This window comes from Schizosaccharomyces octosporus, assembly GCF_000150505.1.
Source record: "Schizosaccharomyces octosporus yFS286 unplaced genomic scaffold supercont6.2, whole genome shotgun sequence".
Taxonomy (NCBI): Eukaryota; Fungi; Ascomycota; class Schizosaccharomycetes; order Schizosaccharomycetales; family Schizosaccharomycetaceae; genus Schizosaccharomyces; species Schizosaccharomyces octosporus.
Window position 1 is genome coordinate 312997 of NW_013185620.1, and position 27956 is coordinate 340952.

At 37.5% G+C, this 27956-nt stretch overlaps 12 protein-coding genes across 12 annotated transcripts; 9 read left to right on the plus strand and 3 right to left on the minus strand.

Annotated features, from left to right (window-relative positions):
- Positions 1-548: 548 nt before the first annotated feature.
- SOCG_03775 (gamma tubulin complex subunit Alp16) lies at positions 549-3044 on the plus strand. Its single transcript, XM_013163685.1, has one exon. It carries the CDS (start codon positions 675-677, stop codon positions 2898-2900), a length of 2226 nt encoding a protein of 741 aa, XP_013019139.1. The 5' UTR covers positions 549-674; the 3' UTR covers positions 2901-3044.
- SOCG_03776 (uncharacterized protein) lies at positions 3000-4629 on the minus strand. Its single transcript, XM_013163686.1, has one exon. The coding sequence runs from the start codon at positions 4310-4312 to the stop codon at positions 3485-3487; it is 828 nt and encodes a 275-aa protein (XP_013019140.1). The 5' UTR covers positions 4313-4629; the 3' UTR covers positions 3000-3484.
- Positions 4630-5361: 732 nt separating this feature from the next.
- Positions 5362-8023, plus strand: SOCG_03777 (adenylyl cyclase-associated protein Cap1). Its single transcript, XM_013163687.1, has 2 exons — positions 5362-5723; positions 5804-8023. The coding sequence occupies exons 1-2, from the start codon at positions 5665-5667 to the stop codon at positions 7386-7388; spliced, it is 1644 nt and encodes a 547-aa protein (XP_013019141.1). The 5' UTR covers positions 5362-5664; the 3' UTR covers positions 7389-8023.
- A 417-nt stretch (positions 8024-8440) lies between these two features.
- SOCG_03778 (malate dehydrogenase) lies at positions 8441-10246 on the plus strand. Its single transcript, XM_013163688.1, has 2 exons — positions 8441-8553; positions 9003-10246. The coding sequence occupies exon 2, from the start codon at positions 9029-9031 to the stop codon at positions 10052-10054; it is 1026 nt and encodes a 341-aa protein (XP_013019142.1). The 5' UTR covers positions 8441-8553; positions 9003-9028; the 3' UTR covers positions 10055-10246.
- Positions 10241-11952, plus strand: SOCG_03779 (U3 snoRNP-associated protein Cic1/Utp30 family protein). The gene is made up of 3 exons (XM_013163689.1): positions 10241-10533; positions 10583-10716; positions 10905-11952. Exons 1-3 carry the CDS (start codon positions 10477-10479, stop codon positions 11557-11559), a joined length of 846 nt encoding a protein of 281 aa, XP_013019143.1. The 5' UTR covers positions 10241-10476; the 3' UTR covers positions 11560-11952.
- SOCG_03780 (BIG1 family ER membrane protein) lies at positions 11922-13576 on the plus strand. Its single transcript, XM_013163690.1, has 2 exons — positions 11922-12108; positions 12162-13576. Exons 1-2 carry the CDS (start codon positions 12017-12019, stop codon positions 13012-13014), a joined length of 945 nt encoding a protein of 314 aa, XP_013019144.1. The 5' UTR covers positions 11922-12016; the 3' UTR covers positions 13015-13576.
- On the plus strand, positions 13547-15569 carry SOCG_03781 (INSIG domain-containing protein). The gene is made up of 3 exons (XM_013163691.1): positions 13547-14334; positions 14419-14588; positions 14633-15569. The coding sequence occupies exons 1-3, from the start codon at positions 13741-13743 to the stop codon at positions 14736-14738; spliced, it is 870 nt and encodes a 289-aa protein (XP_013019145.1). The 5' UTR covers positions 13547-13740; the 3' UTR covers positions 14739-15569.
- Positions 15503-18767, plus strand: SOCG_03782 (histone lysine methyltransferase Set1). Its single transcript, XM_013163692.1, has one exon. It carries the CDS (start codon positions 15859-15861, stop codon positions 18616-18618), a length of 2760 nt encoding a protein of 919 aa, XP_013019146.1. The 5' UTR covers positions 15503-15858; the 3' UTR covers positions 18619-18767.
- A 196-nt stretch (positions 18768-18963) lies between these two features.
- SOCG_03783 (condensin complex non-SMC subunit Cnd2) lies at positions 18964-21234 on the plus strand (the record flags this gene model as incomplete). Its single annotated transcript, XM_013163693.1, has 1 exon — positions 18964-21234. The coding sequence occupies one exon, from the start codon at positions 18964-18966 to the stop codon at positions 21232-21234; it is 2271 nt and encodes a 756-aa protein (XP_013019147.1).
- Positions 21235-21942: 708 nt separating this feature from the next.
- Positions 21943-23131, plus strand: SOCG_03784 (rab GTPase binding protein). The gene is made up of 2 exons (XM_013163694.1): positions 21943-22040; positions 22086-23131. The coding sequence occupies exons 1-2, from the start codon at positions 21981-21983 to the stop codon at positions 22533-22535; spliced, it is 510 nt and encodes a 169-aa protein (XP_013019148.1). The 5' UTR covers positions 21943-21980; the 3' UTR covers positions 22536-23131.
- SOCG_03785 (19S proteasome regulatory subunit Rpt4) lies at positions 23102-24686 on the minus strand. Its single transcript, XM_013163695.1, has 2 exons — positions 24400-24686; positions 23102-24165 (listed from the first exon to the last, which is right to left on the minus strand). The coding sequence occupies exons 1-2, from the start codon at positions 24615-24617 to the stop codon at positions 23217-23219; spliced, it is 1167 nt and encodes a 388-aa protein (XP_013019149.1). The 5' UTR covers positions 24618-24686; the 3' UTR covers positions 23102-23216.
- SOCG_03786 (PX/PXA domain-containing protein) lies at positions 24620-27715 on the minus strand. Its single transcript, XM_013163696.1, has 2 exons — positions 24776-27715; positions 24620-24678 (listed from the first exon to the last, which is right to left on the minus strand). The coding sequence occupies exon 1, from the start codon at positions 27397-27399 to the stop codon at positions 25150-25152; it is 2250 nt and encodes a 749-aa protein (XP_013019150.1). The 5' UTR covers positions 27400-27715; the 3' UTR covers positions 24620-24678; positions 24776-25149.
- Positions 27716-27956: the final 241 nt, after the last annotated feature.

Here is a 27956-nt window from a genome sequence, read left to right on the forward strand (position 1 = left end):
ACATATGAGAATCGTGTTTTTTGACTATTGTATATTCATTGCTCCAATTAAAAGTACTAATTTTTTTATGTCTACTTTATAAAAAATAGTTCCTATATAGCTTGTTTAGAAAAAGTGTCCTTTGATATCGTGAGTTTCTCGCTTGACAATGCGTGGACGATCTGATCTGCTTTAGGAAGTATGTGAATTATAACCCTCCAGTTTGAATAGAACATACACGTTTATGTACCTACAGTTATTGGGAAATTCAGACAAAGATGCGTGACACTTAGAACATTCGCCTTTAAAGCTTCCTTGTTAAAAGTCTATACATCTCCACGAAGTAGCTTACCAGTAATGCATATACTTGTTATAAATTAAAGCATAGCAATGAAGAGGTTTGATCGGTCATATTTCATGTAGTTTCAGTAATTTGCGTTAGTAAACAAAAAAAAAACAAAACCAAAAGCAAAAAGGTAGAAGTAGTTGTAAAGTATATAGTATGTAAACAAGAGCCGAATGAATTTAATGGATTTCGCCGGCCTTAGACAAGACATCAACAAATGTCTCTTGCTGGGACTTTGCTTTTCGCCTACCAACTAACTACCACTCCAAAAGCAAGAAGAATTACCAGCGAGTCGATTGTTTTCAAATTAATATAAAACTGGTTGTTTTGATGAAAAAAGCAATATGGAATGAATGTTGGTAGGAAAAGTGATTTGTTTCCTTTCGAAACTTGTACCAGATTACCGCTCCCCTCGCTGGAGCCAACTCTTTTGCAAGAGCTAGGGGTTTTGAATGAAAATGAAAATGCCAAACGAAAATATCATAAATTGTCAGCAGGCTTGGAAGAGTTTTCCTTAGCGAAAGACCATACATTGCTGGGAAAGGACGCTATTTTGGGCGTTTCCACTACCTCTTCGATTGAACCTAAGAGAGAAACTACAAATGAAAATATAGATGGAAACTATTATTTTTTGGAGTCTGTTGCAGATAGAAAACGCATAAAGTCCCAGAGCCCGGATTTGGATTCTGCCTGCTATAATGAAGACGCGTTTATCGACTCGAACATTTTGGGTTGCTATTCGAATTGGGAGGGTACAAATTATATCTCGAAAGAAGCAAAAACGCCATTTTTTTCAGAGTGTCCTGCTCTTGTCTACGATGCCTTTCTACATGAAGACGGGTCCCCCGAAGCTTCATCTGTTCTACGGCTTTCATCTCAACAGGTGTATTTGGCACTATGTGCTTTGGTTCAGGGGTTTGAAACGTGTTTGTTTTTCTGGGATGACGAGAATGCAACGTTTCGTGTTCCTAACCTTGTTTCCATGTCGGGAACTTCTCAGCTTTCCTTTAGTAGTTTTGTGACGGAATTCATCTCGTTTGGTACGTTGGTACGAAACTCTATAAAGAAAATAAAGAACCCGATATCCATCGGACAATTTTACCTGTTTAACTTTTGCGCAAATGGTATTACTCAGTATCGGAAGGAGTTACAGTCTTTATTATTAGACTTTCATTCCCCCATTAGGGGACCTTTATCCCTATTGAATTATATCCGAAGGTTTGATCCTTTGTTCCGTATGCTTAAATACGTTTTGTCTATGCCACCCTCTCGTCAAGATACTATATCAATAATGAACGCTCTTTATGATTATACGATTATTTGCCAAAACACCAGAAGCTATCCAATAGCTTTGGAATGCTTCGTTTATTGTTCTGACCCTTTTTTTCTAAAACTAAATGCTGCATTGGACTTTACGGTTACCAATAAACGTATACAACACTTCGTTCAGTCATTCCCCAACTTTTTCCCTTCTGAGCTTTCTTTGCTTCTGGCTGAATTCTTGAATTCCTTCACTATGGTTCAGCAGTATCCTGTATTTTTTGAAACACTACGACCAAAGTTAGCTACTTCTCTTAAAGTTGGTTTCAGTCTTCGTGAGAATCTCTTATTTCCTACACCAAATAAATCATCAATAGACTTATCAGCCAATGCTTTTCCAAAGGAGAAACAAAATGTTGGTGAAGAAGACAATTTTGAAGCTCTGCTTGAAAAAATGAATATGACTCCAAACATCGACGATGAGGTCTCTGAATTACACTTTGTCGAAGGTCCAGAGGGAATGTTACCATTGGGTATGGTGATGCAATTATGTATATATAATCCGATTCAGGACTATATTCTAGTACTTATGCGAACTCTGTATGAATCTTTGTTTACGCAATGTTTTGCTTCTGAAGTATTAAGACTTTTACAAAACGTATGCTGCTTTCAAAGCCCTGCGTTTGTTGACGAAACAATGTGTTTTCTAAGAGATGATTTCTTTGGATTAGATGATTCATATTCCTTGGAGCATGCATTCGTTGCATTTGCATCTTTTTCAAAACAATGCACATCTCATGAAATGGAACGTCTAGGCTTTGATAAATCTGCAAGTTCCAATATACAATTGCTTCTACATTACAACGAAGGAGAAATCCCGTCCAAGGAGTTTGGTGCTCTGGGTTTAAAGTGCAAGATATATGGCCCCTTACAAATGTTGTTTCCAAAAGAAATATTAGAACTCTATTCTAAAATCTTTTCTATGGTATCTTTTTTTTTTGAGCAGAAAGTGCTAATAGAATATGAATTTCAACATAGTCGACGACTTTGGGAAAAAAAGGTTCGAATCGAAAAATGGCTTTTCTATCAGAACATAAAGAGCAAAATTTTTGATTTGATACACGTTGTTATTCCGGAAACTATTGCTTCTTTTACTGGTCCTTTCCTATCGCTTTCCTCATTTTCATCGGACAGGCCAGTCAACATATTTTCTTCTGAAATAAATGGAAAGCATAAAGAAAGCTTGATGTTGTTAATAAAAGAAGTAGAAGCCAAACTACCCTCTATTGACGAAGCTCAAGGACAAGGCAATTGAATATTTATTTTTATTTTTATTTTATGCTTCTCAAAAGCTCTTTCCAATTCTCAACAAACCATAGATATTTTATACAATTTTATTAATTTTAAGATATTATGGAAGGATAATTATTAAATAAACAACCAACAACTTTTAAACATATTTTAGATGCATAAAAAAAAATAGTAATGTAAATATATGGATAGGAGAAGTCTTTTGCTAACCCAAGTTTTCTCAGAAATGCAAATAAAGCTTCTTTTTGCATGGTAAAAAAGAAAAAAAAAAGAAAATAATAATAATAATAATAATAAATTGTACCACAAAACGAGTTAAGTATGCCCAAAAAGAAAAGAAAACAGACAAAAGCCAAGAACAAAACCAATTTCAAACGTGAAGCTGATCATTCATCATAAGAAACGTGAGATGGCTAATAAACCAAAGATAATAATGCCGCGGGAAGGAAAAGATATATGCGAAGTGAGGAATGAAAGAGAAAAAGAGGGTGGCAGAGAGAGAGAGAGAGAGAAGAAAGTAAGGGTATCACAAATCAATTACCAGGGCAAAAAAGAAGTAGAATAAAATAAGATAGAATAGAATAGGATTTACCAGATGAAGGCATCATTGCGGTAACGGTAGAGAGAGGTCTTGTTTAAGTTAATAAAGGAAGAAGAAGAGTTGCTGTTATTCAACATGGGAAGGGGTGAACGAGTTTTGTTTGTGTAAACACAAATACCTTGGTTTTGGTAACCGATATTTTGGCAAGTAGCACCGCCAAAAGGAGTGCGCAAAGCATTGTTGCAATTGACTGGGTATTGGGTACCGTTGAAGCAAGTATTGACGAGATAGGGATAGTCTTCGTTGCAGTAAGTTTTGTTGCAAGCCCATTGATCAAGAGAATCGCGAGCGAAGACAAGAGGCTTTTCGACGATGTTGGAGTAGCTCAAAGAGAGTTTGGGGAATGCACTCTTTCTGGTGTTTTTGTTGGTAGCGGAAGAAGACTTGGCGTCAAAATTGGAAGAGTTAGTAGTTCCGGAAAAGTTCGAGGCACCAATTTGGCAAAGACCACGAGTGAGACCATAAGAAGGGTCTGTGGAGACGCAGGAGGCACCCTGGTCGCTGGGATAACCAAGAACGGTGGGACAGTTCAAAAGGACGGTACTGTGGTTGGCACAGATGGCAATGACTTGGGGAGAAACACAAAGGTTAGAACCAGAGACATGGCAATAGGTGCCTTCCGAGATGTTGTAGTAAGCAGTGTTGGCAATTCTGCTATTGATGTCGGGAAACATAGCCGAGCGTTTTTCAAGAGCGTCTCGGCTGCATTCGGGGTAACCGGGGGAACCACATAGTTTTAAAGCAGCGCAGGCTTGGAACAAAGCCAAAGCCAAAAGGATGACAGAAAGAGGTTTTGTAAGAGACAAGGAAGACATTTTTTACGGATAAAAATTCAAAGACAACACTTTTTCTTTTTCTTTACGTTTTGTTTTTAATGAATACCTTTTGTTTTTAATGGAGAACCTGAACAAGCTGGAGAATCAAAAAGGATCAATGGATCGATGTCAATAGAACAGAACAGAATAAAATAGAATAGAAGGAACAATGGGTATAGAAACACCGGTCAAAGGTTGTTTTTGTTCGTATATCCTTTACAATGGATGTAGAAAGAATGAGAAATGTGTTTGAATGGCGTAGGCATAACGCCGTACCTGCATATTTATATAGTCATAGATAGGTAAGATTGTTTACATACTTCGTAATAAGATCTCGTGGCGACCGAGATTTTTTTGACCTATGAACAGTCATAACGGGCTTTATCGTTCACCTAGCAACAAAATATGACGTCAATTGTAAATAAATAAACAAAAGTCATACGTCGATGTAAACAAGCCACCCGGTGTTTGAACCCTGTTAAAAAAACAGCAAAACAAGACGAATTGAAAGAAGAGTACAGAAAAAAATAAACAAAACAAAAATTGAAGATGAAAATATTAACGGAACCGCTTTTTGTAGGTTTATTGACGATGGAGTCTCGAAACTAGTTTGATGGTTGATTATCATGTAGAAGATTAGATCAATTTTTTAAAGGAGCGCTCATTTGAAAAAACGTAGCATAGCATTTGCCATCTAATGTTTTGCGGTTTGGAAGGGTTTGATACGTAGAGAAAAAGAATAAAAGAAGAAAAAAAAATAAAAAATAAAAAAGATGAAGAAAATTTAACGGGTTGATTCTCCTTTGGCTGGCGATGGCAAATTTTTCTATCCTACATTTATTTACTATAGTATAGTATGGTACAGTCTACAATGTATTATTCTGTCTTGATGAATCGAAAAAGAAATACCAAATGTGAAAAAAGAGCAGAGCAGAGCAGAGCAGACTACGGCGAATAAAATTAAATGATAGATAATTGATTTTCCATTGTGTTCCTGTTTCAAATGAGAATGAGAAAATGAAAAAAAAAATAAAAATAAAAAGAAGGGACCTGTACTAGTCCTTGTTTTGTTTACTATTTAATGACCCATTTCGTCTCGACAATCCGATCCATTCAACAAAAGTAAACAAAAGTAAATGGTAAAAATTACAGGTGGATTAGAAAAGAAAAGAAAAAAAAAAAACAAAACCACGAAAAGAAATGTTGAAAATCAAAAATCACATTGTTTTTCCACTAAAAGTATCAAGGCACAACACAGCATCTTCTGTTACCTATGATGGTCTACCCGGCCTACATGACACTGGCGGCGGTGGACGTACACGTACCCTTTGCCAACGCATCTTTTTAGAGAGATGTCTGATAGCATTAATTTTCGCGAGGCTGGATACAATTTTACTACGATTCTCAAACGGTAAGTTTTTGTCACAACTAGACATGCCTTTTCATCCTTAACCGATTTCGACAAGTGTAACTAATCCATGGTTTGTTCAGATTGGAAGCGGCAACCTCTCGTTTGGAGGATTTAGTAGAAAGCGGCCACCAACCTCTTCCCAATTTGCACCGAGCTTCCAGAGACAATAATTCCCAAACCCATAACATATCGGCGGGATCCCACAATGGAACCGGTAACCCTGCCATCGCTGCTGTCCGTGAACATTCATCTCCAAGTGTATCACATCGCCAGAGTGCCAGTAACCCGAAACCGGAATCCTGTTCTCCTTCCATCGCTGCCTATGACGAGTTTTGTTCCAAATACCTCAACGAGTATGTCCAATTAAGTAAAAAGCTTGGTGGGCTTGTTCAACAACAAAGTGAACACGTTGAAAATGCATTCAAACTCTTGCGTGGTATCTTGGTTGTTGCCATGAAGGCAAAGAAGCCCGAATACGAATCCCCTGAATTTTTCGAGTTTTTGAAGCCTATCCAATCCGAACTTCTTAGCACAACCAATATCCGCGATGAACACCGTACGGATCCTTTGTTTAACCAGCTCTCTACCGTCATGAGTGGTATTAGCGTTTTAGGCTGGGTCACCATTGAACCAGCTCCTGTCTCTTTTATGTCGGAAATGAAGGATTCCTCTCAATTTTACGCAAACCGTGTTTTGAAGGATTTCAAGGGAAAAGACGAACTTCAAGTTTCTTGGGTTCGTTCTTACCTTACTCTCTTGACAGAACTCGTCAACTACGTCAAGACCCATTACAAAACCGGCTTGGGCTGGTCTAATAAACCCGATGCTCCTCCTTTGAAGGAAGTTATAAAGAATGCCGGCGAGAAAGAATCACAAGAAGAATCCTCAAGAAAGTCTTCCTCTAGTGGAGCTAGTGGCTTGCCTCCCCCACCACCACCACCTCCTCCGGGAAACGACTTTTGGAAAGACAAGGAAGAGCCCAAGGGTAATGAAAAGGCCGATATGGGCTCCGTCTTTGCTGAAATCAATAAAGGAGAAGACATCACTTCTCACCTTCGTAAAGTCGATAAACGTGAGATGACCCATAAAAACCCTGAATTACGAAAGACCGGTCCTACACCTGGTCCTAAACCCAAGACTACCTCTTCCGGAGTCAAGGACGAGTTGGCCGTTCCACCCAAGCCAGCAAAGGCTCCTCGAATTGAGTTGGAAAATACCAAGTGGTTCGTTGAAAACCAAGTCAATAATCATAGCATTGTCTTGGAAGGCGTTGAGTTGAAGCACACCGTTCAAGTGATTGACTGCTCGAACTGTACTCTGATTATCAAGGGAAAGCTTAACGCTGTTTCCTTGTCCCACTGCAAGCGTACGAGCGTTGTCGTAGACACTTTGGTTGCCTCATTTGAAATCACCAAATGCAGCAACTTTGGTTGTCAAGTCATGGATTATGTTCCTATGATCGTCGTTGACCAATGCGACGGAGGAGCCGTTTATTTGAGCAAAAACTCTCTCAGCACAGAGATTACCACCAGTAACTCTTCCAGTTTGAATGTCAATGTTCCTATTGAAGAGGGAGACTACGCTGAACGCGCTATTCCCGAACAAATTAAGCATAGAATTAACGAAAAAGGAGAACTCGTTTCCGAAATCGTTCGTCATGAGTAAACGAAGGCATGAAGAAGAAATTTGGTACGTGATACAATCTATTGTTGGATGAACCCTCTACATCTACATACTTGCTCAAAGGTGTATATAGATACATCTACAATCTTTTTATGATAGCCAAAAGAACTGAGTTTCGAATGCCAATAGGAGGAAGTGTTTCGAATGAAGAAATATCTATCCATGACGACCAAAAACCATGATTTTATTATTCATCAACAATATTTTGTATGTTTTCTTTTTTACTCTTGAATTTTTTTTCACGTTTACGATGAACAGAGCGTTGAAAAGAAATACGTGTTCTATGAACTTTTGTCAATGCCGATCTTTTTACGACGAATAATGTGAATGATACTGATATATCTCGAGCTGAAAGTGCTTTGCTTTTATATACAGTCGAAAGGAAGAAATTTGGTTAGTTTGGTTTTCATGGAAATATTTTTTTTCCAACCATTCGTTCCATCGTTATATACTGTTTGCTATTCTAAAAGCAAAGAATTATTGACTGAAGGTTTTCTTTCTTACTTTTTCTTATAGAATGTTCCAATTTTGTTTTATAATATAGAATTCTAGTTCTTCAACGTTAGTTTGATCATGTAACTTTTTCAACAGTAAACATTTTTTTCTTTTTCTTTTCCTTTTTTTTTTTTTTTTTTTTTTTTTTTTTTTTTTGCAGACTCTTCGAACCTCTTGCTTTCTTTTCTCTGTGATTTCCTTTTCGTTTTATCTGATGCATTTCCAAGCAAAACAAGCAAAAAAAAAAAATACTAGATCTATACCAAGAAAGAATAAAACCAGGATTGTAAAACAAAAGATCGATTGATGAAAAGACAATGACTGTTTATTGAGATTCGGCAATAAGTTTCTGCTTTTCTATTAGACAAAGCGAGGATTCGTAATGTCCAAAAATGAGTAGTGGGGAGCGAACGCCTCGGCTATTAAAACGGAGGCTTGTTGGTCAATGTTCTTTGCTCGGTATGGGAGCATATTGTGGAATACGTAAAACGTCAGTCCATGAGCGGATGCTTCCGAGAGTATATATACCTGAAGAGAAGAAACAATCTTTACCTTTACCAACCCCCCTCTAAAGTTATAAACACAGACAGGAAAGAAGACTACCTACGGTTTTCGATTCATTTCATTCATATATAACGATAAACTTTTCAAGGTAAGTTGCTTCGGAATTGCAGTTTGGAATTTATTACGATGGGCTTTTTTGGAAACAATGCGAGGCTGAATTGCTGAATTATGAGTTTAACTTGCTTCACAGTGTATATGTGCTGTTTTCCTTGAGTATAACTATGGTCAGTCAAAGCTGGAGGAGGGAGGTTAGTGAGGAACGAAGAAAGGATGAATATGGAAAAGAAAAAGGAAAGAAAAAGAAAACAAGCCCCGTAAAGTGAGTTTTAGCTTTATATGGTGGAATGTTATTTTTGATCTGTTTCTACCATTTCATCTGTCTTAGGTTGGTCTTGTGGTTACGAGGCTCCTTCCTTTTCCATGAAATTGAGCTCATCTGTATTCAGCATGAGAGAAGTAAAAGCTTGCCCAGTGATATCATTTCATACGAAAAAAGCGAAAAGAAAAAAAATAAAGATGCGCTAACATTTTGTGTAGAAAAATCTAAACGTATTGTTTCAAAAATGATGATGCATAAAACAGTTTTGCAAAGAATGGGCATGAAGACCTGCATGCCTCGCCCTTTCTCCACTAGCTCTAGACTTAATTATAAGGTAGCTGTTTTGGGTGCCGGTGGTGGTATCGGCCAACCTTTGTCCATGCTTTTAAAGACAAACACAAAGGTCTCTGAATTGGCTCTTTTTGATATTAAGGGTGGTCCTGGTGTTGCCGCCGATATTGGCCATATCAATACCTCTTCCAAGGTCAATGGATTTTCTCCCGATGACAAGGGTCTTGAAAAGGCTTTGAAGGGGGCTGATTTGGTTGTCATTCCCGCTGGTGTTCCTCGTAAGCCCGGTATGACCCGTGATGACTTGTTCAAGACCAATGCCTCTATTGTTCGCGACTTGGCTTTTGCTGCTGGTGAAACTGCTCCTAATGCCAAGTATCTTGTCGTAACCAACCCCGTCAATTCCACTGTCCCTATCTTCAAGAAGGCTTTGGCTCGTGTTGGCGTTCATCAACCTAAGCACTTGTTTGGTGTCACCACTTTGGACTCTGTCCGTGCTAGCCGTTTTGCTTCTCAGGCCACCAATGGTGTCGCTGAGACTCTCCGTATTCCCGTCGTCGGTGGTCACTCCGGTGCCACTATCGTCCCCCTCTTGTCTCAGGGTGGTGTTGAATTGACTGGTGCTGACCGCGACAACCTCGTTCACCGTATTCAATTCGGTGGTGATGAAGTTGTTAAGGCTAAGGCTGGTGCCGGAAGTGCCACCTTGTCTATGGCTTACGCCGGAGCCCGTATGGCCTCCTCTGTCATCCGTGCCTTGGATGGTGAATCTGGTGTTGAGGAATGCACCTTTGTCGAGTCTCCCTTGTTCAAGGATCAAGGTATTGATTACTTCTCCTCTCGCGTCACTTTGGGTAAGGATGGTGTTGAGACTATCCACCCCGTTGGCCCCATCAATGAATACGAAGAAGGTCTTCTCAAGGTTGCTCTTGCTGACTTGAAGAAGAGCATTGAAAAGGGTGAACATTTCGTTGCATAAACTACGTTAGCGAACTTTTCGCATGCTTTTCCAATCGTTCTTTAGTCTTAACGCAATTTGTTAATGATATCTATGCCTAGATGAAATTATTTTATTACTATTATTATTATTGTTTTTTGTATTCCAAAAATGTAATCTTACTCTTATTTTCATGGCTTTCAATGTTGCCTGTACTGTAAATGCCAACATACCTAGGTGCTGCGGTGGCATACTACTTTTAGCCGCTGCAAAAAATAGTAAACTACGTACCGATATAATTTTATTGTGTTCTTCAGCGAAATCAGTTTTGTATTTTGCATTAGGTTTTTCTTTACATCCTGTCTCTGCATTTACGACGTCTCAAGGCGTACCTTTACGATATCCTCTCACTGAACTAAGTAGACACAGCATATTTCTATCAACCTCTTAATATCTGACTTAGAATGCCATTGAAAAGAAAAACGGAATATAAATCAATAGAAAAACTTGATCAAAAATTGGTATATACAATTATCGTGAAATGAAAGGATTATTAACAACAACGCACAGGTTAAAAAAGCTTCTTCAGCATTATTGCAATATGTGAAACAAAAGGGATACAATCCTGAAAAAGAAAGGATATACTTGCAAATTAACACATTTCATCCACCCGAAAACGAAGCGCTAAGGAGACCCAGTAAAATGTAAGTGAAATTGTTTAAGGAGTCGACAATTCAAGGATACATGCCCATTGAAGCTTACAGTCTACAACCTGTTCGTTTTGTAGAAAGAATTGATTGTGGTTCTTCAATTTTGGGCATATTTCATATGGATTTGTTTTGACACTTAGACGATACGCCAGCCATCAATAGTTTTACTAATGTTTTATTAGTTTTCTTCCTAATCGTGTTTTACGTGCAGAAGATGCTTGTTTATTCGTGAAAGGATCACAGCAGCAAATACAGGACGAGATAGCAAAACAAGGATTAGACGAGATGATTACAAAAGTTGTTAGCATTGCAAGACTGAAGCTAAAATACAAAACTGTGAAAGAAAAATGTCAGTTACGTGATTCCCATGGATTCTTTTTCATGGATAAACGAGCTGCAAAGGATGTGACAGCATTAATGGGTATGGTGCTTGCTCAGAAAAAGATCAAAACTTTCCCAATTTCCCTCGATCAAAAGAAAGATACCATCCGTCACCAGGTTGCGCGTTGTCTGCATTCCACTTTTTTCCAATTATCCGCCGGTACAAGTCATTCTATTCTATGCGGACTCGCTTCACAAAGCAGCGAACAGTTGCACCAAAATATAGAAGCCATATTTCGTTTTCTGCTAGGAAAATTTATTCCTAGGGGATGGAATGCGATTGACAATGTTGCTATAAAGACAGCAGACAGTGCCTCTCTTCCTATTTGGCAATCAGACAAGGCAGTTGCTGAGTATAAGAGGAATATTGTTCATATCCAAGACAGCCGTCCTCCTACCAAGAAGGAGTTACGAGCAATTCAAAAGGGGACTCAAGTCCCTAATAAACCCCTCTAAAACGGCTTTATTAAGCTATTGCTTGGTTCATCGGGATCCAAGTTGCGTAATGTGTCTCTAGGCATGGGTTTAAGACAAAGTTTTTGTATTTCTTTTGGGATATAACACTGGTTAATCGGGTTCATTCTTCATTTCAGCAACCAACCCTAGAAAGATTCTTTATAAGGCAGGTATATAATAAGAACTTGGGTTTTGGATACTGTCAGGCAAAAGGTTAGACGTTAGTTTACAATCTTCCAAAAAGAAAGAAAGTAAAAGAAGAACTAAATATTATTTATATACATACACATATACATTTAGTGCTAGTTTATTTTATTCATCCAAGCTAATTTTCATTAGTCTCTTATAGTAATATTAACTTAACGATATTTCATTCTGTACCTCCCACCTCAAGCATTCTTGAAACTCTTGAGGAAAAAGCCGAATTTTCAGGAATTGAGTCAAAGACAATTGCGCCATGAACTTGTGGAGTATTTCTTTGGTTTTCTACATTTCGATTGCAGCCGCTTTCCAAGATACTCATCCATTATTTGCATTTTCGTCATTTTCGTAAGTCCAACGTGCAGTAAAATCAAGATTGCAAAGCTAATTATTATTTTAAGGTCTGTAATTGATGCAAAAGAAGGACCCGTCTTGACTTCTTACTCGAAATTCAATAGTAAGGCAGAAGAACTCTTGTCGAATTGTGATGCTACTACTATCTTCATTTACCAGCCTGGTCTGCAGGCAGAAGACTTTCATTCATCTGCTTTATCTAATATGAAACGTATTTCCTTGAATGCTAAGTCTCAATACATCTTACCATATTCCAAGGAACGTTTACACCCTGATCAACTTTTGTACGATGCTAAAGTTTCTTGCTTTTCGAGAATCGTAAACATTGATTCCACTCATGAATCATTTCCTATTTTGGAAAAAAACCAAATTAGTGTAATTTTTATGCAGGATTTGCCTTCAGATGCTAAATCACGCGAACAAGAATTATTTGAGTTAGATCAGGTCATTTATTCGTTGTATTCAAGTATTCCTGATGATGTTGAGTACACCTTTTTCCTGACCTCCTCTCCAAAGTTTGCAGCCGTGCAGGTTTCAGAGGACAACAGTACTAAACAAAAGGAGGAAGAAAATGAAGAGGAATCTTTGGCAATAGAGTCAAATTATTTTGTGAGTATGAATCGCCTTCGTCATGCCCAACCCATTTCCCTTCCCGTCGAAAATATGAACAATCGCGGCAACTCTTTGACGCATAACAAAGATAATCAAAGTGTGTCTAATATTGATGGCAGCTTATTTGATCGTTATCAATTTTTTACCCCAGGAATCTTTATGGGATATCTAGCTCTAGTGGTTTTGGTGCCTACTTTGATAATTTCTTGCAAGTTACTCTCATCCGTTCAGATCAGCTACCATGCCTTTGACAGCCCTCGTAAAAAGAATGTATCTACAAAGCAATAATCTTATTTGCTAATTTTCACAAAGTGTTTTAGAACTGCTGTGTTTTTGGTTTATAGAAAGCATTGAAAAGTTCTACTGCTTGTTTGGTATGAAAGATAATTTAAATCTAATAAGGATGGGTCTTTTGATCCTAACATAACGCTTGCTCGACTTTAATTCTGTGAATATAATAAATGGATTCAACGTTGATATTCGAGAATTATATAATTGAATTTTGCTTTTATGAACACAAACTCAGTACGAGACATTGGAAGAAAATCACGCTGAATATGTGTTTTGCTTCTTAGACTCCGCAGTAAACAGACTAGAATGTCAAGCAAATCGCTTGACTAGTGCAGTTTTAGAAAAACGCCGTTCACCACGTTTGAAAGGCTATAACATGATGACGATTTGATTCCTTTTAATAGCGAGATTTATGGTTCCCAATTCTCGAAAATGTTGTTTGAATCGAATGTATAATGGTTCGAATAAGGAAAGAATCAGATGTTGGAATTACATACATTTTGTTTCATATTTATTAGATAAATAATATCACTTTTTCAATGTTTCATCAAGTCTGTCTATACATGAATCCAAATATCATGGTTTTGTCATCCCCACTGTCCCTACTGGTAGCTAGAATACCCTTCATTAACCAACTTTGAAACCCTTGTTTACATCCTTTCAAATTATCGGAGTATTCAGTTCAAATTGATTTGAATAATAGAAGAACACAACTGGATCAATATGACTTCTCAAAAAGTGTATCGACCTAATCCTCGATATGCTGAAGGATTTCCCAGTCAGGGAAACATGAAACGCTCTATTTCGGTGATGTCTTTCACTTCTTTGGACAATATGCGATCGACATTGTCTGGTTTATTCACTCCTTTAAGACTAGAAGAAGAAGAACTGGATGAAGATGATAATTCATCTGTTCATGATTATGAAGACTACGCAAGTAAGCAAAAAGATGACGATCTAAAAAAAGAGAAAAGAAAGAAGAGAATTATAATTGAACCAAATTTATCTCTGAAGCTGTTGTTTTTTAAATTTTTCGCAATTTTTGGGCTGGGATCGATTTTTACTTACATGGCTGAAGGCATTCTTCAGGAAGCTAAATTATCATCATTGACAGTACAACTTGGGAGCTGGGTTTTTAAGCCCAATTGGTCTGTGGCTTTTGGGCTTGTAGCCATGGGACTTGCTGTTGCATATCGTTTAATGGATGTACGATGTCCGTCTGGTTCTGCCGCAAATAGAAGAACATCACAATCTTCACAATTTCAAATACTTTCTAGATACCTTGCAGCTTTTGCAACTCTTCTTCTGACTATGAAGGTAAGTTGAATTTATGGTTTCAATTTTCAGCGAAAGAAATCAACCTATCCTGATATTGGTTGAGACTAACCATTTTCCTTATAGAAATTATTGAGTACTCAGAATGCCCACTCTTCTTTTGTTGCCATGGTCGCTAGTGCAGCTACTATATGGTACGTCTTTGATCGTTCAAAAAATGGTTTTACTGTATCGTGTATTATGAGTATCATTGGTAGCATAGCGTACTATGCATTTGTTGATAATACCCCTTTCAGGTACGTAAATTTAGTTTGATAATGATTCTTTACTTACATGTTAGTCTTTTCGAACCCAACCCTTCAGAATACCAATTTCGTTATTGGATCCCTATGATTCTTTTCTCTGCCTCAACAATAGTGGGAAACGCCGGTCGTCTCCTCTTTTAGGTTTTTTTACGATGACTTATAAGCGCTAGACTCTTCGGTGAATGATTCTTTCTGTTTTACGTTTGTACTTGTTATGACATTTTTCTGGTATATATTATATATGGGCGATGGTTAAAACACCGTATATACTTTTCCAATTTATTATACTCGTTTTAATTTTTTTGGTCTTTATATCCTCGAGAAATGCTTACTGTTATCCATACGATGTTTTAATCGCTATTCTGTCCAGTTCATTATTTTTAATTGTCAGTTATACTTTGGCAACTCAATTTGGTGCATCAATCCGAGAAGTTGAAATCAACGAAGTTTTAGGCAGTAGATGAGAAAATTCAAAATATACAGCTTCACAATAACTGTACCAGCGGTCGGTACCTCCCTCGAAAATGCTTCTGTTTAGATTCGCACCCCAAGAGTTTCGTCGTATAAATACTAACTGATGTTGAAATATGGTCTTATTACACAAATACAACAAATGTTTCATCTAAAAACTAATTAGCTTCATCAGTTACTGAACATAAAAGCATACAAATAGAGGACACGAAAACCAACATAATGTAATACAAAAGCAAGGTGCACACTTTTTATTTTATTTTATTTTTATTTTTTACTAACAACTGGGAAAAGTTCTTTGCTGTAAATTCATTCCTTTGTTTTTTACCGTTTAGTGTCATCTTTAGGGAGCGTTATTTGCTCTTGGATTGAGAAACGCGGTGCGCTACTCAATCATTACTCTCTACCTTACTCCTAAACTTTGCCTGGGAGGGCGAGACAAGGGTGTGTATGTAATTGTTTCAATCTTTTACTAAAAGAAAAAAAAAACCTGTACTTGTATAAATTTGATTCTAAGGTCTCCATTCGGTTGCTTCTAGGCTTTGTTTACAGTATCGCTAGTTATTCAAACGCGATTCATGTGCATCTAGAATCGTAAAACCATCGTAATACCTGAATGGTTTCTGCTTAGGATTCGGATATCTAATTGACACATGTCTGTAGATCGCAAGAACATTCTACATTGATTCATTTCACTGATATCGACTTGACTTGCTATCCATAAGAATTTCCTACTCTACGTATTGATCCAGTCCGTTGCATATTTTCTGAGTGAATTATCTATAATATAATGGACCATCTTCCTCCAAAACCACCTTCCCAGAAGCCCAATCCACCACTTCAGAGAAATAATTACAAGTTAATTTACGACCCCGAGTTAGGCTATAAAGAGTCTCAGGGAAAGAAACCAATATACAGATTTAATGGTATCACTAAACCTCCTTTAGTAGTTCGTGACCCAAGGCACAAAAACCCCCTCTATTCTCGTGGCATACCAAAAAGTGGGCGACCATTTTTAAAATCGCTGCAACAGGTCAAGTTCGAATATAATGAAGATTCATTAGGACCCGAACCGCCAACGCAGGTATTCGTATATAATCTTTCGCCTCTCGTAACGGCAGATCAGCTACGATATCATTTCAAGTCTTTTGGAGATATATCCCAACTAGATCTTCAATTGAATCCATATACTGGTACATCATTGGGTTTATGTCAGATTTCTTTTTCAAAACATGAATCAGTATCAAAGGCCCATTTGGCTGCTAAGCTTGCCGTCCAACAAGCCAGTGGTCTCAAGCTTTCGGGAAAACAACTTATGATTGTTTTGGATGGTGATGGGTCGAAGTGTGAAGCTGCTCGGAACAAAGCTCTACAAGTGATTGAAGCCGATTTCGCTGAAGATTTACGCAAACGAGAACAGCAAATGAAAAAAGAAGAACAAAAAAGAGAAGAGGAAATGGAGGCTATTCGTAAGGCTTCAAATGTACCTCCATGGAGACGGGCGCAAAATAATACTGGTTTTAATAGACATCAAAATGCGACTTCTGTTTTTTCAAATAAAGACCAAGCTTACCCCAATAGCCCAAAACCGAACGACACGTCTGTTCCTAAAGATATTGAAAATTACATATATATTTTCATTGACGATAAGTTTGTTCCGCCTGACCGCGTGTACTACTCCGATATAAAACACCATTTTCGGAAGTTTCGCTATGAAGGTATATACATGAATAGTGATGGGTTTTATATTACATTCAGTAATTATCGTGAAGCGAGTAGTTGTTTTTGGACTCTTGACAAAACATTTGTCCAGAATTGTCGTATAAAGTTAAAGCTTCATGATGCCCCAAAATCAAAGAAAAATATAATACCTTCTGTGAAAAGCAAGAAAGATTTACCGATAGAAGAGGCCTGTGCCTCAGCAATATCCGCAATCTTTGAAGACTTGGAAGAGGTATTGGAACGTGACATAAAGAACAAAGTTGCACGGCCATGCATCTTTCAAATCTTGGAGTCACTTCCAAAGCCTATACCTATTAAAGAAGAAGAAAATGAACCAGGAATATTAGCTTCTAATATTTCTGAATCAGTGAAAACAGAAGCAAAACCAACCTTACCCCATTTACCCAGATTTAAAAAACGAGCAGATGCTTACAAAGTCAAAGTTCCAACTGAGAATAAAATAAAATCTAGGCTACAGAGAAGAAGAAGGAAGAAAATTGAGGCCAGACCTTTGCATTATCAATTAAACCAACAAACCGAAGATTTCTCTGACTCAGAGTTTGAACATGAAGATGGTTTAGATGAAGAAAAGCCCCTTGACGGTAGTTTTGATGGCTATAAGCCTACTAAGACTGAAGAATCAACACCTCTTCTTTCAGAAACATCTGAAGATGAAGAATTTTTAGAAAAATTTCACCGGGGTCGCCCTAAGAACCGTCTTTCTAGAAAGAAATCAGATAAACTTGACATAGATTATACTTCTTCTAGTGAAACTGAATCTGATGAATTCGTTTCTCCTGCGACGGTTCCCAAATCTCATTTAGAAAGAAACAAGAAGCCTGGTTTAGAGAAGGAATCATTGGAAATTCACCAGCCAACACTTAGACAGAAGGAAAACGAATTTAGCGAGGATGGCACATTGTATTATGGCACCCTTCCCTATAATTACCCTGAGGATGATGTTTTGGTTGACCTAGATGGAATACAATTTTTGGTAAAGGACGATCAAGATCTTCATTGTTTACGTGAGGCACTTTCATCGGAAGATGCTAATGAAATTGGAGATCCGAATTATTGGGCATACAGGAGAAAAAGTTGCAAATATAAGAATGGTGATATTCCGGTCGAAAGTTCTTTAGTATTACCGGTTTCGGTTGGTTATGAACGAATTAATTCTACTGGGTCTGCTAAAAGTGAGGGATATTATATTATTCCTACTGCTGAAAAATCCCAATATCTACCTCTTCGTAATCGTTCAACGGTAGAAGGCGGTAACCAATCGACTAGCAGAGTTACCTCTAGAATGCATCGAGTTAATAATCGTAGACTGGCAGCTGGTGTTGAAAAATCACTGCTTCCTGCTGAAGCAGATTTGCTTCGTTTCAACGCTTTGAAAGCTCGTAAGAAACAACTTAATTTTGGACCAAGTCGCATTCACACTCTCGGTCTATTCGCAAGAGAACATATTGATAAGAATGACATGGTTATTGAATATGTGGGCGAAGTAATTCGCCAACGTATTGCTGACAACCGTGAAAAGAACTACGTTCGAGAAGGTATTGGTGACAGTTATCTTTTCCGTATCGACGAGGACATTATTGTTGACGCTACAAAGAAGGGTAATATAGCTCGGTTTATTAACCATTCTTGTGCTCCTAATTGTATTGCTCGTATTATTCGTGTAGAAGGAAAAAGAAAAATTGTCATTTATGCTGATAGGGACATTATGCAAGGAGAGGAGTTAACTTATGACTATAAATTTCCTGAGGAAGCTGACAAAATTCCATGTTTGTGTGGTGCACCTACCTGCCGTGGTTATTTGAATTAATAGATGAACTATAGCATAGCAGTTAGATAATTTGTATTCATTCTTTTTTACTGACAATACGAAATTTAGTGGCCATGCTTACTCAAGGTCTAAATTTATCCTTAGTAATGTCAAATAGAAAATAATTAATTTTTGTTTGTTTTGTTTCACGCCTGCGATATCTCGTACTCATGCTAATGCACGAAACTTCTACTACTCTTTTACAATGAAGAAAATACAAAATAAAAATTATTAGTAGGTCACATTTATTTTTTGTAACCAAACATTTGAGTGGTTAAAAATAGTACTTGTCCTACCAGTCGGACACTGTTCATCCACCAGAAAACCAAATACATATATTGATAAATGAAGCGCGCCAGTTTAGGAGGTCATACGCCTGTAAACTTAAATTCATTAAATGATGATGCCTTAGAAAAAAAGAAAGCTAAACAGAAAAGTAGAAAGGAGCGTGAATTAAGACGAAGTTCAGCGCTTCAGTCAATTACTCCAAGAAGAGAATCTTTGGGCGGACCAGGTTATGGATCACCTTTTAATAGTTCCTATCAAGTTCCTGTTTTATCTAATTTTGAAGAATGGATCAAGTTAGCTACGGATAATAAGATCAATTCGACAAACACATGGAACTTTGCACTAATTGATTATTTCCACGACATGTCCCTACTTCGAGAAGGTGAAGCTATTAATTTTCAAAAAGCGAGTTGCACTCTAGATGGTTGTGTTAAAATCTATACGTCCCGAATTGATTCGGTTGCTACTGAAACAGGCAAACTACTTAGTGGTTTAGCAAACGATTCCAAAGCTTTAGGTGAAACCGAGGATACTAGCGAGAATGCAGAAGACGAAGAAGGAAGAAAAAAGCGTGAACGAAAGCGTGCCAATCGATCCGTAAATACACTTGCTAAAGATTTTGAAAGTCTACGTGCTAAAAAATTTGAGTTGGAAGGATCTTTTGACCCTTTGTTCAAAAAAATGTGTGCAGATTTTGATGAAGACGGTGCGAAAGGGCTATTAATGAACCATTTGTCTGTTGATCAGCATGGTAAAATAGTGTTTGATTCTAGCGATGCCATTATCAAGGATTTAGAAGGAAATGATAATAAAGAGGGAAATCTAGAAGACATTAATACCGGAAATCCAGAAGCGGAGAACGAGAATAAGGATGCTGATACTGACGGTATTTCTTTGGAAGCTTTGGGAAGTATTCAGAAGCGTTATTTTATTGATATTGATCAACTTACAATTTGTCCTTCTTTACAAGGATTCGAATTCGACAATAAAGGCAACTTGGATGTTTCATTATTAAAGTCTTTGAGCGACGAAGTGAATATGATTGCACCGAATTCATTGTTGGAAGAGCAAGCTGCTATGAATGGAGATGTAGAACTTGGTTCTGCACCATTAGATTCTGATGGTTCTGATGATGATGATAATGAACAAGGCCATATTGTTCACGCACTTGAAGATATGGCTTATGGCGATGAAAATGTTGATTTATCTACGAAACCGTTAGATGAATTCGAGGATCCAACCAATAATATGCAAGATGATATTGATACGGGAGAAACGATTAATTTAGCAAACTATTCTGTGGACAATCAATCGTCCGTAAATGGAATCTACGAGTATTTCGACAAGTCAATAAAGAAGAATTGGGCCGGTCCCGAGCATTGGAGGATTCAAGCTCTTCGTAAAAGAAGCATTTTTCAACCTCCTGGTATGGATTTGTCAAATGTTTCTGAGGGCGCTGACACTACTCGGACGTCCACTTCTTTAGAACGTAGGCGGCGTCGTGAAACGGATAACACGATAGACTTTACGAAGGAAGTTGACCTTGACTCTCTACTTACTCCTGCTTCTGGTAGTTTAAAGCTGCCAAAATCACATTGGAAAAAACATAATCGCTGCTTGTTACCGGACGACTATCAGTACGATTCTAAGCGTCTTTTACAGCTTTTTCTAAAACCAAAGGTAACTCTCATGCCGTATGTATCCTTCAATGGAGAAACTGGTGTTAAGCGGGTTTTTGAAGGACAAGATGAAGCAGATGCTAGTGCCCCAATATACCCTGGTGGATTCGATGAGGACAGCGATGGTGGAGATATGGAAGAACAAGGCTTACACGATTTTGATGGGGGATCCATGCAAGAATTGCGGGAGAACACATCATCGCCTACACCACCTTCCTCTGCTGGTTTTGGGGAGAATTTGTTATTGAATGCTCGTCTTGCCAAGCCGGATAGCATTAATTACGCAAAACGAGCGAAAAGAGTGGATGTAAAGGTATTGAAAGAAAATATATGGAAATGTTTGGATCTTGAAGAAAAAAATATACCAGAAGCGTCGAAATCGAATGCTGAATCCAATAATGATGAAGAACCAAAGGAAGAAGAAAAGGAAGAACCTGTGCGTACATTCTCTTCAACTGTTTCCCAGTTAGAAAACTTGTATGGACAAAAAGAACTCAAGGATATCTCTACAAGCTTTGCATTTATTTGTTTATTACACCTTGCCAATGAAAACGCTTTAAACTTAATAAGTAACGAAGACTTTTCAGATGTTTTCATTCAACATGATCCTAGCTTGACTAGCTTGGAACAACTGGAAAAAAATATATAACATGGCTCTTTCATGATGACATTTATGCTGGCCATTAGTGTCTCACGTTCTTTTTACTTTTTTTTTATTACGGAATCCCAGGTTGTATTTAATGAAAGAAGTGGTTTAATGGATTACCTTTCCATCTTTTATAATCTTTTCTTTCTTTCTTTATTTTTGTTTTTATTTTAATCTATGTTGTATTCATTTTGTTTAGAGTATGGCTCTACCTACCATCTAAGCAATGTCTCAAGGTGCTTTTGCCAATAATCTGACAAAGTCATCGTCGTATCATTAATTCGTTTACAGTCATCTGTCAATATCATTCCTGATATGTGTTTTAATCCACTTCTATCCCCTTATAGAAATTAAAGACTTGATGAATCTACTTGTGAATGAATGAAATTTCTACTTGCTTGTTTTTTTGTAAGTACTAAACAAAGAACTCTTTTTTCCTTCCATTCAATTGAAGTCACTGACGAACGAAAATTTTATAAAGGAACAGAATATTTATATTTGAAACAAAGAATTGCCGGATGTTAGAGTCATATACCTGAACCTATACATCCATTCATCGTAATTACCATTTTCATGGTTTGTTTACTAATTAACGATATCCAGAATAAATAACTTAAGGTCATTTAAGGTGTTTGCCTTATCATTGCTTAAGGAAACATCGTTACTTGCCATATGACAAGCAGTCAGAATAAACAAGCCCCGTTTGTTGAATTTGTTTTTATCACTTACTTACAACAAGAACAAACAAAATGTCGAATTATGCATTTTCTAAAATAAGTGAAAACGTTCAAGAATTGGTTTCTTCGAGGGTACGATCGATGAAGTAGAATGAAGCATTGCTAACAAAACAACAGTCGCAGTACTTGAGCGGATTCAAATCTGTGGGCGAATTTTTGGACGTTCGTCGCGTTTCAAGACCTGAAAATTTTGGAGAAGCACAATCAAGAGTCCGTTTTAACCTTCGACGATTCTCTTCAAATTACTTAGCCATTATTGCAATCCTCGCCATTTACTGTCTCTTGACTAATGTTCTGTTATCGATAGTTATTGCCGCTGGCGCTGTTGGTGTGTATGGAATTCGTAAACGCCAAGGCAATGAGGTGCAAATTGGACAGCGAGTTTATACTAAGTCAAGCTTATACACAACCTTGGGATGTGTGTTAATTCCTCTCGGGCTTTTCGCATCACCTATTCAAACTATCTTTTGGTTAGTTGGAGCATCTGCCGTCTGCGTCCTTGGTCATGGTGCGTTGTTTGAACCACCCGTTGAATCTGCTTTTGAAGCCGTCGAGCAACAGGTATAGATATATGCTTTTTATAAATTCATCCAGCAAGCTCGTCTTCTGTATTATTAGAAATCTTTCTTTGATTCTGCTTTTCTATATCGTAAATCGACTTGCTTTTCTTTTTTTTTGTTTCTCGAGGACGACTCATCGACGATCAAACAACAAAGATTCGTGGAAGTGACATACAATGTGAAGATTGCATAGATTTTCTGCTACTCTGTTTGCAGTTTGGGCTTTTTACGCATTCAGCTTTTGTTTGAGCATAATATTTTTTTTTCTTTTTTTCATGTGGTGACATGAACCATTGATCTGCTGCAACATCCATAGTTCATCAAATCTGCTAAGAGTTGCCGATATTACTTTGTTGCCTCAATCCACGTTTGCAAATGACATGTTAATTCCATTTTCCGTAATAAAATACAACCTCCCTTCTTTTAATGCTACTTAATCTTGTAGGCTTGGAGACAGATAGATATTAAAGTGCACGAAACCGTAGAGAAGCCAGAGAAAGAGGTTGATAATAATAGTGGCTTTTAGTTTTCGTCTTTATTTACAGATTCATTCATTTCAATGTTATGCATTCTCAATCTATCAATTAGATTCATCTATTTCGGTATAAAAGAATTAAACTATCATAAAGCAAGTCGAAACTTCATTGACCTGGCTAATCATATCATCGAACCTTCTTTTTATATCACGTTAAAGTTTTTGATAATCAATGGTACCTTCAAGCTTCTTAAGATCCGCAACTTTACGGGCTGCTGACATTAAATCGGACTGTACAACGTAATCCCGGTCCTCCTTGATGGCTAAAAATCCAGCTTCAGTCACAACATTTCGTAAATCTGCACCATTAGTGCCATCGGTAAGCTTAATGATGGCTTCGTAGTCAAGATCACCTCGTTTAGATACCTTTTCAAGATGAATTTTCAGAATTTCCATACGACCTACTTCATTGGGAAGAGGAACTTCAATTTTACGATCAAGACGACCTGGACGCAATAAAGCAGGGTCAAGGGTATCAGGACGGTTGGTAGCCATAATAATTTTAGTTTGTCCCAAATAATCGAAACCATCCATTTGGTTTAGTAATTCCATCAACGTACGTTGGATTTCACGATCGGCAGAAGTACCTTCTGAAAATCTACGTCCACCAATAGCGTCAATTTCATCCATGAAAATGACACATGGCTCGTGCTCTTTAGCATAACCAAACATTTCACGAATAATACGAGCAGATTCACCAATATACTTATCTACGATACCACTTGAGACAACCTTCAAGAAATTAACTCCCAAAGAAGCAGCAACAGCACGTGCTAAGAGGGTTTTTCCTGTACCAGGTGGACCATAAAGCAAAACACCTTTTGGTGGATTAATACCAACACGGTGAAATAATTCAGGACTCTTCAAAGGAAGTTCTATAACTTCTCTCAATTCACGAATCTGATCATTTAAACCACCAACACCTGCAAAGGACACGTCACCAGGACTCTCAACAGACATGTTATAAATCATTGGGTCGACTTCTCGGGGAAGTATACGCATAATCGTTAGGGTAGTCATATCTAAGGAAACACGAACACCCTGAATTAACTTGGATTGATCTACATTATTTCTACATCCAACCACATAGCGAGGACCAGAACTAAAACATTAGTAAATTGTTTCAAATCATATGAGCAAATGTGCTAATTTCAACCGGATATCCTTTTTCTTTTATACAAATCGCCTCCTAATGTCGCTCTTAAATAATCACACTTATAAATAAGTATTAAAAGCAACCAGTAGATGCTTTGTTCACCGCAAACACAACGTGTGTTTATGGTTTCTCCAAAACCGCATTTAAATAATCCGCTGAATCAGTATATGTAATCCTTACCTAGCCTTTACAATAAAACGCTCTGGGTCAAGCTGTTTCAGAACCTCGCCGATTATTTGACCTACAGACTGCAAACTTCTGATATCATTTTCTGTCTTGTCATATTTCTTGACTAAATCGCGAATTCCAAAACGCAAGTCTTTTAGTTTTGCATCAAACTCTCGATGTTGCAGCAGCGCTGCCTTATATTTCTCCAAAGACACTTCTCTTTCCGACATTCGGGTTTGGTGAAGGAATTGTTGGTTTCTACCAAGGACTCTTCTTTAGCCTTTCTGTACACTACGATGCGTTAGTAAAGCTACTTAACACGACATAGTGACATATGAGCAAATGGCGTTATGCTAATAGTGATAACGGTGTATTTCACTATACTCACATCTGTAAGAAGAATAAATAAATGAAGAACGCATTTTGTAAAAGTAAGCATGTGAATGTAAAGACTGAATACCGTTATTTATAATGAGAAGACGTACTTACAATAAAAATAAAAACAAAAAAGACAAGTATTATCACTAAATTTAGTAAGAAAGTTCTAAAATGTATGGACAACCTCGATCTAACAAATCAAACAATTAATTTCAATGGAACAAAACTCCTGCATAGATCAGATTGCTTCAAAGTTGAGCGGATAGTACTAATTGCATATAAAAGTAAGATTAAAAGGTATTAAGATCATAAATGCTATTTATTACATTATTGCACAGTAAAATAAATAAAACGTAATATGGTGCATAGCAAATCCGAACAGTCTTAAATAATGCTATGAAGCGCATTACTAAGAACGTGTGCCAAAAATCCTTCAACTAAATCGGATTCTTGAAGCAGGTCAAACAAAACCCGTAGACTATCTCCTGATGTCAAGGGTCCTAGAAACGAAGCATTATCAGCATATGCGTTGTTAAGAAAGAGTTCTTTGGCTTCAACCCGCATCTGTTCTTCATTTTTTTGTTGCACAGCAAATGCCGAATGGCTATTAAATAAACTATTCTTCATAGCTTCCTCCAAATACAAGTCAGTATCATCTTTATTACCTGGAGCAGAATCCCAGTTTGCGCCATCCTCATTTTCATGGGCTTTTGCTTGTTGTAAGTTCCTTAAATGCTCCTGAACTTTTTCTTTTTCTTCAGGCCATATATTGAGAATCAATGAAGTAAAAAAGTCACCAAGCAACTGCGTGTTTGAGAGCTTTGCAAACACGTGGTCTTTAAGCATTTTTTCCACTATCCCAGAAACGTCTACCGGCCCATACAAAAGTAATGACTTCAGTACAGACAAGACAGTTCGCCGAAAAAACCAAGTTTTAGGATTTAAACAAGAAAGTTCACCAAAAAGGGCAAACCCACTATCAATAATCTCCTTTAAAGCTTCCTCTTGAATACGAAAGGCAGAAGGTTCATCCCCAAATGGATTGCTTTCAGAAGAACATCTGGAATGATTTTTTCCTTCATTTTTATTTTCAAAAGATTGATTATCATCTTCCATGGATGAAAGTTCATTTGACGGGATATTGCTCAAATCGGTATCCTCCAGCATGCTTCTCTCAAACTTGGTATTCCACGTAGGTTCCGAAGTCGAGGAATCTTCTGAAGTTTTTGAATGCCCAGATCTCCCACTTACGATCCTCGTTACTTCTAAAATCTTATTTGAAACGGTTGAAAAAGATGAATTGTTCTGCCTTTCCATCCCATCGACTATATCGTCGGGTAAAGGTTGAAACGACAAAGACTTGCAAAAGAAATGCCGAACAACGGCATCGTTGGATAACTTTGGAACTTGGACTATCCCATTCAAATATGCGGACAAGTTCTGTCGGAAATGACCATATGTTTGGTTTCTCCACCGGGGAAACATGAGAGGGGCTCCAGTCGCATGAAGGAACTCTTTTCGCAGATCTTTGTACATAGATTTGAGACTTGAGTAAGTCCGGTAGACAATCCAAGGAGGGATATCGAGATACGAAGAATGTACCGTTATAATAAATTTCAGATTCTTTTTATCCTTTATCGGAGAAATGAGTTCTTTAGCATCAAGTGATCGATATTGAATATGAATTTCCGCTTCAAAAAGTGCATTATTAAATGAGTAAGAAGTCTGAGGGCTGTCATCCGTAGGTAAGGTCGATAAGGGGGATGAGTCTTTGAGTGTTTTATTTAGAAGACATCGATTTATATACCTGTTCCTACTTATACACTCATCCTTTTCCTTTGAAGGAGAAAGGCAAAGGATAATACAACGATTAACAAACACTGGCTTTGCACAATGAGTTGTAATCTTTTTAAAAACCTGCATAGCGAGAACTTCCCGAAGTAAAACGTGTAACGGAAGGCAAGCGGCATCTTCAGATTTGCAAAACTTTGTTATCATTGCAGAAGCTTGAGAGCGTAAGGCTTGCTCGTTTGCCGCTTTGTCCAGCATTTTTGCAACAGCCGAGTTGGGATAACGGACGGCAAATTCCGCAATGGGCATTTTCTTGCTCAAAAATACGTTTAGATCGGAAAGCAACAACGTAAGGGTATTCAAAACGTTCTTCAGCATCTCAAAAATTAAGTAGGAAGAATCTTGAGTGCTCAAGTAAGAGTAGAAGTTTCTCATGATATATCCAATGGTGTTCTCAACCTCTTTAACAAACGACATATCACTACTCACATGCGAATACCAACCGTGTATATAGTGATGTGTCAGTTTTGTTATGAGAAGAAGAAGTGGTGCTTCCAATTCTTTTGGGAGGTTATGTTGAGGATATCTTTGAGGGATACACTGAGAAGGACCCTCTACCTTCGGATGTTTTATATTCAAGACGATGTTACCATTTTCGTGGGTTAACCCCAGGGCGCAAACGCCCACAATAATGCCTAGTGCGAAATACACCAGGCCCCCAAAAAAAGCATGAAAAAAATAAAATAATAATATAAAACAAAAAAAGATTCCTATATATCTTGGATGATTCCCTAAGTTAAAAACCGCCTTTTGAGCCGTCGGTAAATCCCATTGCATCAACATGTGTAAAGTCAAACAATGAATTCGACTCAGTACGTTCAAATCTCAGTTTCGCGTCTAATTTCAACTATTTATTAGCTAAACGAGTAAACTGACCGTCAGAAATTTGTAGAGGTAAAATAAAATCCAATTATTTTTAGCTTCAATCGGTATAGGAAGGAATTGCGCATTAATATCGGATATGAGAAGATGTATTAAATTTATGTATTTCAAGACAAGTTAACTAGTTAAATATATAACTCGTGTACAGGAATTAAATATAAATCATGATTTTTGCAAAGGAATACATGAAGTTGTTCAGCCTCTCTCACCCATAGCTTAAGCTGACATAATACGGGTCTCCGTTTTATTTTCGTAAAAACATTAAAGCAATCCAACGTATTCTATCGAACTTAAGATATTTCATGAATTCGATAATTCTAAAACCGGGCAGGAAAAAGGGCGTTAACTTATTATAAATGCAGGTGCTTTATAGTAACTTGATACATCTTTTTTGGGCAGATGCATACCACGGCTGCAATTTTGACCATAGCCAGATATATCCACTATGTATCTGTGAC

Bases quoted from the DNA above. Each gene is read 5' to 3' on its own strand.
- SOCG_03775 (XM_013163685.1), top strand. From the start codon at position 675: ATGAATGTTGGTAGGAAAAGTGATTTGTTTCCTTTCGAAACTTGTACC.
- SOCG_03776 (XM_013163686.1), bottom strand. From the start codon at position 4,312: ATGTCTTCCTTGTCTCTTACAAAACCTCTTTCTGTCATCCTTTTGGCT.
- SOCG_03777 (XM_013163687.1), top strand. From the start codon at position 5,665: ATGTCTGATAGCATTAATTTTCGCGAGGCTGGATACAATTTTACTACG. The intron at 5,724-5,803 runs GTAAGTTTTTGT...TGGTTTGTTCAG, and splicing joins TTTACTACGATTCTCAAACG to ATTGGAAGCGGCAACCTCTC.
- SOCG_03778 (XM_013163688.1), top strand. From the start codon at position 9,029: ATGATGATGCATAAAACAGTTTTGCAAAGAATGGGCATGAAGACCTGC.
- SOCG_03779 (XM_013163689.1), top strand. From the start codon at position 10,477: ATGCCATTGAAAAGAAAAACGGAATATAAATCAATAGAAAAACTTGAT. The intron at 10,534-10,582 runs GTATATACAATT...AACAACGCACAG, and splicing joins AAAAACTTGATCAAAAATTG to GTTAAAAAAGCTTCTTCAGC. The intron at 10,717-10,904 runs GTAAGTGAAATT...ATGTTTTATTAG, and splicing joins CTAAGGAGACCCAGTAAAAT to TTTTCTTCCTAATCGTGTTT.
- SOCG_03780 (XM_013163690.1), top strand. From the start codon at position 12,017: ATGAACTTGTGGAGTATTTCTTTGGTTTTCTACATTTCGATTGCAGCC. The intron at 12,109-12,161 runs GTAAGTCCAACG...TATTATTTTAAG, and splicing joins TTTGCATTTTCGTCATTTTC to GTCTGTAATTGATGCAAAAG.
- SOCG_03781 (XM_013163691.1), top strand. From the start codon at position 13,741: ATGACTTCTCAAAAAGTGTATCGACCTAATCCTCGATATGCTGAAGGA. The intron at 14,335-14,418 runs GTAAGTTGAATT...TTTTCCTTATAG, and splicing joins CTCTTCTTCTGACTATGAAG to AAATTATTGAGTACTCAGAA. The intron at 14,589-14,632 runs GTACGTAAATTT...CTTACATGTTAG, and splicing joins GTTGATAATACCCCTTTCAG to TCTTTTCGAACCCAACCCTT.
- SOCG_03782 (XM_013163692.1), top strand. From the start codon at position 15,859: ATGGACCATCTTCCTCCAAAACCACCTTCCCAGAAGCCCAATCCACCA.
- SOCG_03784 (XM_013163694.1), top strand. From the start codon at position 21,981: ATGTCGAATTATGCATTTTCTAAAATAAGTGAAAACGTTCAAGAATTG. The intron at 22,041-22,085 runs GTACGATCGATG...ACAAAACAACAG, and splicing joins AAGAATTGGTTTCTTCGAGG to TCGCAGTACTTGAGCGGATT.
- SOCG_03785 (XM_013163695.1), bottom strand. From the start codon at position 24,617: ATGTCGGAAAGAGAAGTGTCTTTGGAGAAATATAAGGCAGCGCTGCTG. The intron at 24,166-24,399 runs GTAAGGATTACA...CTAATGTTTTAG, and splicing joins CGTTTTATTGTAAAGGCTAG to TTCTGGTCCTCGCTATGTGG.
- SOCG_03786 (XM_013163696.1), bottom strand. From the start codon at position 27,399: ATGTTGATGCAATGGGATTTACCGACGGCTCAAAAGGCGGTTTTTAAC.